Raw genomic sequence first — 11,487 nt, forward strand, 5'->3', positions numbered from 1 at the left:
AATGAGTCTTTCACATCACTGTGGAGGAGTTTTTGGTCGTGTTTATTTTGCAGAATTGTTTGAATTCAGACACATTAGAGGTTTTTCAAGTTCATCCCAAATAAACTTGATCTGATTCAATCTGATTCAGACTTTGACTCAGACACTCCAAAACGGTTGATCTAATTTCCTTGTGTTGATGTTGTTCCAGGATCAACATTGCAAGTGACCAATCAGAATGTTGTGACGTCATACTTTTGCGACTTCGGGAAAAACCAGCGTAAAACAAAAAACTGTACTTAAGCTGCTTGAAACCGCCTCTGCCCGCCGATCAACGGACCCTGACCCTAACCCTAACCGTAACCCTTTAAGAATTGATATAGTCATTGCAACATTGGAATTTCATAAATGCACGAATGGCTTGGCGCGCAAAGGAATAACGTCACAACAATGTGATTGATCACTTGCAATGTTGAACCTGGAACAACATTTTCATGATGGTCTGGGAACAACACCAACACGAGGAAATCAGATCATCCCTCCAAAACCTTCATTTTGGTTGAGCCATTCAGAGTTGGACTTGCTTGTCTCTCTGCATAACCTCAGTGCTCTTGAGGACATGCTTGGACATCCTCATTCAGGATTTCTGAGAGCAGAATTCATCCTGAGGCAGTGCAGCAGCCCATACCATCACACCACGTCTGACTGCTGCTGTGAGGTGTTTTTTTATGAAATCCTGTTATTCTGATGTCTGATGTAGCGGGACTCAAACCTTCCATAAAGTTCAGCTTTTGTCTCTTCAATCCACAGAAGAGTTTCTGAGGAGGATCATCCAGATGTGAGATGAGCCTTTGTGTTGTTTTTGCTGAGCAGTGGTTTTCTCATTTTCTCCACTCAGAAATAAATCCTAACTTCCCAAATTTAAATAAATGGCTTTATAACTGAATTTCTGGGTCAACCTAATTTCACTAGACGTTCCCATTATTTTCAGTGGTGGACAGATGGGATGTACCACTTTCAGAGGGCTGTTATAGAACAGTCCAACTGATGATGGGTTTCACTTCATGGTCAGCTATAAATCCATGACTTTTGAACATGTTTGATGTTTCAACTATAAGTGGTTGAAACATGGTCAACTATAAGTATGTAACCTTGGTTTCTGGTTGTGGTGATCTTACCTGGTTTCTTTTGGCTGTGGCTATACTTCAGACTACAGTTTATCTTAAAAATGCTTTTCCATAATAAACACCAACATGACAGGACAGTGTGCACTCAGCTTTTACTTTGTTGACTCCTCAATGCACATGGCACAGGGGCCGTCACACCATAAACACTCCCTCCATAAACACGATGTAGGAACCAAGGTTACTTTGCAAAAAAGTGAGGCAAGTAACATTAAAGTCGTTACATATACATTAAACACAAATGTGTGTAACATTACAAAATAATGTTGCATCATACATGTTTAATACTTGGCCAAAACGTAAATACATGTGCCATAACTACAGTTATAAATAGATCGTCGGTTACAACAGAACAACTGTCAGGTTCCACCAGTATTTCACACATTTATTCAACATTTATTTAACACTTAGATTTCAATCTTGAAATTTAATGATGATTTGGATGAAAAATCAACATTAATTCAATCTCAGCTTTTCCCAAAAGTCTCTGGGATCATCAAGATGTTTTTGGCACATCTGAGATGAGCCTTTAGTTTAATCTTGGAATTCTGCCATCCAGGCCATGTTGTTTGCTGCTTCTCTTTCTTCTTCATCTCATTTTTTAATTAGTTTGATGATCTGAAACTTTTAAATGTGACAAAAATACAAAAAAGGGAAAATCAGGGACAAGCACTGTTTCACATCACTGCACCTGAACGTAGGTTTGAAGAACCTCAAAGTCTGTTAGAGAGCTGAATCTGAGTTTAACCTGTTTGTTGCTCCAACCACAAACTGTCATCGAAGCCTGTCAGACATCAACGCAGCGGCTTACTGACCTCTGCCCCATGATGAAGGATGAGTGAAGCAGGCCTGCAGTGTGACATTATTTACTTATCTTTCTTATCATATAGCAGAGGGAGTTTTATTTTGAAAGTCCTGTCAGGGTTCAGTAGTTTGTAGTTTGGAGACAGAGCAGGACTGGAGCTGGTTCAGCCTCCCAGAGTCTGATGATGGTCCCACTGAGCTCACAGCAGAAGGATGACACCTTCACAGCTGCTCCACCCTTCACAGGAGGAACCCCACCTTTATCCAACCCCAAACTCCTCCACTGAGGTTTCACCAGATCACCTCTGCAGTTCTTCATCCATCCACTAGGTGTCCGCACCAGCAGTCCCAGATCACCTGACCATCTGTTTGGTGTTTCTTTATCGGATCTTTCTTTTCCATCCATGTGATTTTCATCAGGCTCTGATCAAAATGAGTTTTATATAATAAGCTATTATTATTATCTCAGTTTGCTGTGTGTGTGTGTGTGTGTGTGTGTGTGTGTGTGTGTGTGTGTGTGTGTGTGTGTGTGTGTGTGTGTGTGTGTACGTACAAGTTTTTACACCTGTCTGTCACCAGGAACCGCTTAGGCCCAACCAGGTGATCTGCTTCCTGATGTCCTGAGGCTCTCATTGCTTTGTTTGGCTGTCAGGCTGGAGGGGGCGGAGCTCTGTGGGTGTTTGTGTTCTTTTCTCAATAAATCTGTGTCCACAGTCATGTGATCGGTTTCTTCTTTCAAACCCTGTAATGACAGAGAGCTGTTTTGGCTCTGCAGTGTGGGCGTGTGTTTACTTTGCTGTTAATAAAGTTAAGCAGATCAAACAGACAGCACACGCTGACCTCTCACCCCTGTGAGCAGCCAATCACAGCGGGCTGAGGAGTAAAAAAAAAACAAAACCCGAGCTCATCCTGACCCATGATGAAGCTCTGGATCCTGAACTGAGAGCAGCCGGAGTCCAAACAGAGAGTCGGAGGTGAAGGTGAGAATCTCCTGTGTGTGTGTGCTGCCGACTCCATCAGGTTCAGATCCTGTGGTGCCGTCACTCACTGCTGGTGAGGGGATTAGGTCAGATGAATAAGGTTATGAAGCTGCCTTAGCATGGTGCACAGAGAGCTCTGTAAGAGAGGAGAGAGAGGGTCAAATAGCTGAGTGGACAGCAAGCGTTATTTTCTGTGTTGCCAAGTTAAAGGCTTGGGGGGGAGCAGGTGAGTACAGTCTCCACACTGCTGAGGGGGATCTGCAGAGAACGGTGCTGCCACTCGAACCAGGCGTGTGAAGGACGGCTGAGCCCAGCAATCTCACCTGAGAGCACTTACAAGCAGAGAGAAAACTCAAACCTGCCGAGTCGTAGCAAAGCTACACATACAGAGACATTTTGGACTGGTGAAAATCTTCAGTTCTGTAAACTGAACTTTGTAAAAACTGTTAGAACAAAAGCAAAAATTAACACATAACCTCACATCCTCCAGACGCTTTTATTTCTAATCTCCTGAGACAATGAAGGTATATATTTTCCTGTTGTTGAGATTGTCCCTGTGTTTTGTGCCTGCAGAGCTGCATTGTTACCATGACTACCCACCTGACACAGGTGAGACACACGTGAAACACAGGTGAGACAAGCTCCGCCTCCTTTCGCCTGTTACCATGGTTATATCTTTCTCTCTGGAGGCTTCCTTGATGTCCGTCCACCACTCAGTGTCTGATGATGATGAAGAAGAGGAGGTGGGAGGTGCTCAGCGGGCGGAGCTGCGGCTGGCGATATCAGAAGACGAGGAGGAGGCGGGACCTTTCAGTGACCTCACAGCTCTGGTGATGAGGTATCGTCATGGAGACCGGCGATGCTGTGTGCTGTTGTGTGTGGGCGGAGTCATCGTGTTCACCGCTGGTAAACAGATGCCAATCATTTTAACCGATTAGTCTCATCATGTGACTAAAGCCGGCATTGCTTCTCCCTTCCAGCGTTCCTATTGGCTTATGGGATCTTCAGTGGGCGGTACCACTGCTCCCAAGCAGAGCAGGGGCATGAGCAGCAGCTGGGTGGGGCTAAAGCTCCTTCAGAAGGAGGGGCGGGGCTTTACTTGGGAGAGCTAAGATTGATGATGAGGAAGCTGCTACAGGATGAAGACATCCACAACACAGTCAGGTAATGCTCGCCACCATGGACCATAAAGGCACCAGATTATAAGGCAAAACAAGAACAGATCAATGAAGTATTCTGATTCTGAAACTAGCGAGCTAACTTCCTGCTAACTTCTAACTCTGTTAAACTTAATAAATTCCATTTTCATGGATGCCTGGATGTTAAACTTGATTGTTACACCTGGTAGAGCAGCAACGTTATTATTTTATTAACGATGAAAGAATTTAGTCGGGTCCTATTTAATAACTTCTGTGTGTATGTGTGATCAGTCGCGTGAGCCGGGCAGCTCATCCTCCAGGCTCCTCGGAGGGTACCTCTCTGGCCTCAGAGATCCTGCAACGCTTCAGGGAGCTGCAGATGGACCACACCTGGACTGAGTCGCTATACGCCACGCTGCAGTTCCCCGACAGGTAAGAGTCAGAGAAGCTCCCCCACTTTCAGGACAGACCAGCAACAAAATAACCTATCATACACTTAACATGTCACATCAGGACACTTTTGGGTCTTAAATGGATGCAGCTGGTTGAAGCTCAGCGCGAGTAAAGTCCCAGCACATCCTGGTTCTTTCACTTATTGAAAGAACCATTGCTTTGAACATGTGGTCAGGCTCTGGAGCTGATTTGGAACCAGCTGATCCAGGACCAGCTGAATTAAAACTTTAACAAAAAAAGCTTTATTTTTCCTGCACCGTAGTTACTGGGTGACGGTCAGGCCCCATCTTATCTTAATGAGCTTTTATAAAAAGCTCATTAAGATAAGATGGGGCCTGATTATTTAAGACCTTGTATGTGAGGAGCAGGATTTTGAATTCAATTCTGGATTTAACAGGAAGCCAATGAAGGGAAGCCAAAACAGGAGAAATCTGCTCTCTCTTTCTAGTCCCTGTCAGGACTCTTGCTGCAGCATTTTGGATCAGCTGAAGGCTTTTCAGGACTTTTTAGGACATCCTGATAATAATGAATCACAATAGTCCAGCTTGGAAGTAATAAATGCATGAACTAGCTTTTCAGTATCACTCTGAGACAGGATCCTCATATGTTTTTAATGAAATCACTTCTGAAATGTTTCTAAAGCAGTGACTTGATCAGAACAAATGAGAATGACTCTGTAATAACAGTGAGAATAGCAGAAAAGGACTAACGGCTGGATTTAAAGACAGAAACCAAACCCACATTTACACACAGCTCATTATAAAGAGCTATTTAACATTTCAGCAGTGCTCTAATTTGACCACCAGAGGGTGCTACATTCATTTATTTGTGTGCAGGTCTCAGAGGAGCTCTCTGAGCTTGGTGGACTCTGCAGGTCGGGTCTCAGAAGAGATTCCTCTCAACCCTTCTGACTACTGCCCGTACAGCTCCACAGGAAATGCCACAGTGAGCCAACCAGAAAGGAAGTATCTGTCACCATGGTAACCAAAGTCCCAGTTACTGATGTATGTCTCTTTGCAGGGGGGTGTGGTCTATGCCAACTATGGCCGACCGGAGGATTTTAAATGGCTGAAACGTGAGGACGTGTCTGTGGCTGGCTGTGTGGTGGTGATGCGTGTTGGGGGCGGGGTCAGTTTTGCGGAGAAGGTCTGGTTGGCTGAGAAGAACGGTGCGAGTGGAGCTTTGATCTACCCTGACCCTGCTGATGTGCCGCAGGACCCTCGCCGCCTTGGCCTGAACACACACACTGCTGTGTCTGAACATGTAACACGCACACAAACAAACATTATCCACGTCTCCTGGCCAATAAGCATCCTCATCTCCCTTCTGTTGTCCAATCACAGGTCCACCTAGGGTCAGGGGACCCCTTCACCCCTGGCTTTCCCTCCTTCAATCACACTCAGTTCCCGCCCATTCAGTCCTCCGGTCTGCCACTCATTCCAGCCCTGCCAATTACTGCCACTGTGGCCTCCAAGCTGCTTAGGTAAGCCCCACCCCTCAGGTAACCTGCCCAGGTGTGAGTGTGACTCACAGTGCTGTTCTGTGTCTCAGCCAGCTGACAGGTCCGTCCTGTCCTCGGCCCTGGCAGGGTCGGCTGCCGTACGTGCGCTGCGTTGTCGGTCCCGAGTTCAGTAACGGACGCAGAGTCCAGATGTCGGTTCAGAACGTGATGAAGCCGATCCTGCTCAACAACATCTTCTCATCACTGGAAGGCAGAGTGGAGCCAGGTACGCTCTGCTGACTACAAACACAGACAGGTGAATGTGCCACAGTGGTAAACCTCAGTATCTCCCTCCCTGTCAGACCAGTACATCATACTGGGAGCTCAGAGGGACTGTCTGGGTCCGGGAGCCGTGAAGTCCGGAGTTGGAACTGCGATCCTGCTGGAGCTGGCTCGAACCTTTTCAGCCATGGTGAAGAAGGGTAAGACTCACCTGGATGCATGTGTGCTTACTGTGGTGGTGGGAGCTGAAATGATGCTGGCATTACTTTGGTGTGTTGATTCCTCTGATTTGTCTGAACTGATGGATTCGTTTACAGGTTTCAGTCCAAGACGCAGCTTGTTGTTTGTCAGCTGGGATGCTGGAGACTTTGGGAATGTTGGAGCAACCGAATGGCTTGAGGTTCAGTCACAGAAAATACAAACCAAACCAAATTTAACAGTTTATCAAAATAACTGCCTGACCTTGGACCTTTGACAGGGTTATCTGTCCATGCTTCACCTGAAGGCTGTGGCCTACTTCAGTCTGGACCAGGCAGTCATGGGTAACAGAGCTTGAAGCCAATCAGAAAGCATTTTCTTTGCTAACCAAACACGGTGTCTTATGTTGTCCTTCTCATCAGGTGATGAGGTCCTGTCAGCTTACACCAGTCCTCTCCTGGTTGACCTGCTGGACGCTGCCATCAGACAGGTGTGTGTGATACATCTGTGATGCATTAATACTGTGGTCACACAGCTGGATGGAGCTCATCGCCCTCACACATTTATTAAAAAAAAATAATGTTGATCCCATTTTTCTGGACCCGGAGTCCCTCAGGGATCTATACATGGACAACAGCTGACCTTTGTGTGCATGCTATGGCGATGACACACTCATTTGCAATAAACACTTTAAAAATACCAAGGTTTTAATATAATATATGAATTGAACCCCAAGATTTAGTTCTTCTGTCCATTTTGTGTGGCTGAAGTATAATTGTTGGATCATCTATGTATGCACGGTTGAGATTATTGTTTTTGAGTTGGGAACGATCCCAGACAAGCCCCAATCATGTAACAGTAAAAGCATGAATCTGTGACCACACTACAGTTAAATGTATCTACAAATAGCTTTTATTCACAAAAGTGAGTCTGTCTGTGAGACCACAGTCTGTGCCATTGCCTTTGAAAGACTAAATTACTGGACAGACAAAGGCCTTATTTTCCAGCCTCTCTTAACCATTTATCAACCAAGAATCATGCAAGCCTGGGATGATTTTCTAACGTTGGCTGTTAAATGAAAAATAAATCATCCTCATGTTTCAGAAAACGTTTTAATTTTTTCTCTAGCCCATAATGGTTGAAGAGTAGGGTCAAGTGACGTGTACATTAGGCCTTGTGCTACCATGATACACTGAATATTCCCATAAACCCCATCTTCTCAAACAGAAACAGCGTCACACTCATTTAAAGACTGCTTGGGCCCATCAGTTGAATAGAACAGAATAGAATAGAATTTACCTTTATTGTCATTGCACATGTCACAAGTACAAGGCAACGAAATGCTGTTTGCATCCATCCAGAAGTGCTTTGGCAATAATATAGATATATTACATTATATGGATCTATTACAGGTATGTTAGAATGTACATGGTATGAAGATGTTATGAATATGCTATAACTATAAGTATGTACAGGCTGTGGTAAATAAAGGGTTAACCGGAACTATCAATTGATTACCAAACCACATGATGCTGTGCATGAGTGGGCCTTCATGTGTTCCAGGTGGAGCATCCCAAACATGCAGGTCAGAGCATCTACAGCCAGGCGGAGAGAGATGGAGGTAGCTGGAGGATGTGAGGACACACACACACACACACACACACACACACACACGTACGTTACTGTGATGACGCCTGACTGAGCCGCTGCTGTCTCCTCAGTATGAAGCCACTGTATCTGAACAGCGGCGCTTTCAGCTTCACGGCGTTTGCAGGAGTTCCAGCCATGGAGCTCAGATTCACCGAGGTACATGTTACACGCCAACATCATACATACTCACTGTCATGGTACATGATGTCATGTTATCCGTGTCACATGTTCAGGAGCGAGCATATCCATTCATCAACACGCCATTGGACAGTGTCTCACGCCTGCAGGAGGTGCTGGGGGGTCGTCTGGGGGTCACGGGGCGGAGCTTAGGGGAGCTGGTGGGGGAAATGGTGCTGCGATTGGCCCACGACCACATCCTGCCGCTGCGCATCACTTCCTACGCCCAGACAGTGCTGCAGTTCAGTGCTCAGCTCAACAAACACTCTGCTGAGCTGCAGGTAGCTCACCTGTGTGAGTGTTTCTACACATGTTTGAACCTGTCGCTGTCATGTGACCTCTGTGTGTGTGTCCAGTCCAGAGGTTTGTCTCCTCAGTGGGTCTTCAGCGCTCGAGGAGATTACAGCCGAGCGGCAGAGACGCTGCAGAGAGCCATCGACTACAGCGACCTGCACGAGCCCACCATAACACGCTTCTACAATACTCGCATCATGAAGGTACGAGTGCTGCAAACAGTACTGGAACAGCTGAATCGTGGAGACACGAGCCCTGCACGTCTTCTCATGTGTGTCCTGCAGGTGGAGTACTACTTCCTGTCTCAGTACGTGTCTGCAGTTGAGACGCCATTCCGTCATGTGATCCACGGCCGCGGCAACCATACTCTGAGTGCGCTCACTGAGCACTTGGGCCTGCTCACCTCTGACCCCGGACGCTTCGACGAGAGCAGCTTCAGACGGCAGCTGGCGCTGTTCACGTGGACGCTGCAGGGCGCCGCCAACGCTCTGAATGGAGACGTGTGGAGCATCCACAACATGCACCGCTTCACCCACTGAGGCCTGCTCCAGAGTGATTGATTATTAATTATCGATCAGTATCTATTTATGTGCAGATATGAGTTTGCAGTGCAGACATTCAGGTCAATGATTGTTCATCAATCCTTTCACTGATTTCACTTCCATTAAAGTGTTTTACAGACGATGAGATTCTTTATCTTTCCTTTCACCTCCCAAACAGGAAGTTAACATCAGTGACATCATCATTATCATCATCACCAGCTGTCTAGCTCATATCAGTGGTATTCTTCGTGCCCATTGGTTGATGCATGTGGCTCAGAGACTGGCAGTTGCTGTTTTATAAGTTCAGACCAACTTTAACAAGTACCATGATAGTAAATCCACAGCAGTTATGGCGCCCTCTGGTGGTAGCTTTCAGCATGGTCACTGCTGGCTACACAGACAGTGCTACGAATGAAAGAAATCAAAGTGGCAGCAGTTCAGCTGGACACAAATCAGTCTCCATCTATTGATTCTAGTGATGTCTATCAGGTTTTAAAGCACGCTGATATCCTGCTGCTGTTGAGTGCACGTAACAGCGGTGGGTGACGTAATGAAGGCGAGGAAGTTAAATCAGATAACTGAAGTGTGACACACAGAGCTGAAATATGTTGAACTATGAATCTGGTAGAGATCAAAACTGCTACACAACTGTTGTTACTTCAATATATAAGTGAACACAGTTTATGGTCTGTTGAGTGGAACAGAGACAGCTGATAACCTCTGCAGTGATGACTCCCAGCAGGATCTCTGACTGCAGTTTCAGGTTTATGATGCTCAGGTTCATTTTATTTTATATTATGCTGGTTACAAATTAGACAACATCACAGCTTCATTAATGGATCAAACCACAGAGCTCATCAGAGTGTCGGGCTCCCACCAGAGCTCTGAACAAACACCATGCTAACATGTGTTACAGGTACAGTGAGGCTTATCTCCACCCTTCCTATGGTAAAGAGCGTGTATGCCCTCCACCTCTCTGCCCCTGTGCAGCATGTTCAGCGGTGCTTTGTGTCAGACTGGACCAAGTCGTGCTGTGCAGTTCATCCCTTTCACTATTCTGGGGTTCACTGTAATATGGGTGGTGGTCCATGCTTTCCTGCATTCCACTTCCTGTCCTGCCTCTCTGAATGATGAGACCAGGGAACTGGGAGGAGGATCAGCTGGGTCACACAAACACTCTTTAACTGGACTCTGAGAATGAAGCTGAGGCTGCTGTTTGTGGTCCTCCTGCATGGTAGGAACACACACACACACACACACACACACACACACACTTACACACAGTGGTGTCAAGACTTATTATTCTGCAATGACTATGTTCAGAGTTTGTTGAAATTTTCTTCTTTCGTGTGTGCACATGTTTGTATGTCTGTGTGCTTTTGCATGTTTATGTTTTGTGTAGGTGCATGTGTGTGTGCAAATGTGTGTTTGTGCATGTTAGAAGAAGAGGTGTGCTGAGTGTAATGGCTGCAGATCTGAGCGTTCGGTCTGGAATCAGTTTAGAGTGGAGAACATTATGTTTTTATTCTGCTTATTTTTGATGTTATTATTGTTCGTCGCTCTTGAGGATGAACTTAACTTTGGGACAGTCATCTGAGGACAGACTGAGGTCACATGACACGTGTTAGACGGCAAGATGATCTGTGGGAGTCGATTCTTGTGTAGGCAATTATGGTCATCATCATCTGTGTGCACACATGTTGAGACACATGATTAAGTCCCGCCCACCTGTGCTGATGGTTGGGCGCGTGTCAGTGAGCGCCTGTTCTGCTGTGAATGGAGACATTTCTCTCTATGAACACAACAATGAGTGCAGTTTGTGTGGAGCTGTGTTCTGTCCTGCTGGATGAATGTGTGCTCTGTGAGGCCTCCACCCTCTGGAGCTCTGCTCTCCACCCACCGCTGACTCGCACAGAGCTTCTTTGTCCTGCATCTGTGGGAAAGACCGGTCTATGAGTCTCACTGATGATACCAATCAGATCAACAACCACTGATCAATGGCCATGAGTCCCATTCACAGAGAGTTGGGGAATGGCTGCAATCACAGCATGTAAGATGGTGACAGATGGACCCTTAGGCCCCTCCTCCATTCAGAGATGGTCTTTCCCTTTTCACGTAAATGGCCTCCTTGACTCCGCCCTCAAACCAGCGTTCCTCCCTGTCCAGGATGTTACATCCTCATCATTGAAAGAGTGTCCACTGGCCTGTAGGTGTGAACAGACTGCAGAGTCCTGGCCTGACGAGGCGGCTCTGCTGTGTTGTGTCATTGGCTTCGCCAGAGGTTGTTTGGGTCCCCCGATGTATAAATCCTGCCAATCCTCCTGCACTTAACAGCGTACAATATGCTACTCTGTTTGTGTCGGG

The 11,487-nt window shown here is 46.2% G+C and overlaps 1 protein-coding gene across 4 annotated transcripts; it reads left to right on the plus strand.

Annotated features, from left to right (window-relative positions):
- Positions 1–2,856: 2,856 nt before the first annotated feature.
- On the plus strand, positions 2,857–9,268 carry LOC113009768 (transferrin receptor protein 2-like). 4 transcript variants are annotated; one of them, XM_026148313.1, is made up of 18 exons: positions 2,857–2,947; positions 3,521–3,556; positions 3,637–3,853; positions 3,928–4,111; positions 4,378–4,518; positions 5,376–5,484; positions 5,560–5,802; positions 5,883–6,022; positions 6,091–6,266; positions 6,343–6,462; positions 6,580–6,662; positions 6,741–6,804; positions 6,883–6,950; positions 8,024–8,094; positions 8,182–8,266; positions 8,344–8,568; positions 8,644–8,784; positions 8,866–9,268. In XM_026148313.1, the coding sequence occupies exons 2-18, from the start codon at positions 3,536–3,538 to the stop codon at positions 9,118–9,120; spliced, it is 2,343 nt and encodes a 780-aa protein (XP_026004098.1). In that variant the 5' UTR covers positions 2,857–2,947; positions 3,521–3,535; the 3' UTR covers positions 9,121–9,268. The 4 variants fall into 4 exon arrangements, with proteins under 4 accessions (XP_026004098.1, XP_026004084.1, XP_026004108.1 ...); XM_026148323.1 differs by lacking the exon at positions 2,857–2,947 and adding an exon at positions 2,974–3,020; XM_026148299.1 differs by having other exon boundaries at positions 3,521–3,853.
- Positions 9,269–11,487: the final 2,219 nt, after the last annotated feature.

The sequence above is a fragment of the Astatotilapia calliptera genome, chromosome 3, assembly GCF_900246225.1.
Source record: "Astatotilapia calliptera chromosome 3, fAstCal1.2, whole genome shotgun sequence".
Taxonomy (NCBI): domain Eukaryota; kingdom Metazoa; phylum Chordata; class Actinopteri; order Cichliformes; family Cichlidae; genus Astatotilapia; species Astatotilapia calliptera.

What these genes read in the sequence shown, in the direction of transcription:
- LOC113009768 (XM_026148299.1), top strand. Translation starts at nt 3,613, where the DNA reads ATGGTTATATCTTTCTCTCTGGAGGCTTCCTTGATGTCCGTCCACCAC. An exon ending in GCTCCACAGGAAATGCCACA is followed by an intron (nt 5,485 to 5,559) that starts GTGAGCCAACCA and finishes GTCTCTTTGCAG; the next exon opens with GGGGGTGTGGTCTATGCCAA. An exon ending in GGAAGGCAGAGTGGAGCCAG is followed by an intron (nt 6,267 to 6,342) that starts GTACGCTCTGCT and finishes CCTCCCTGTCAG; the next exon opens with ACCAGTACATCATACTGGGA.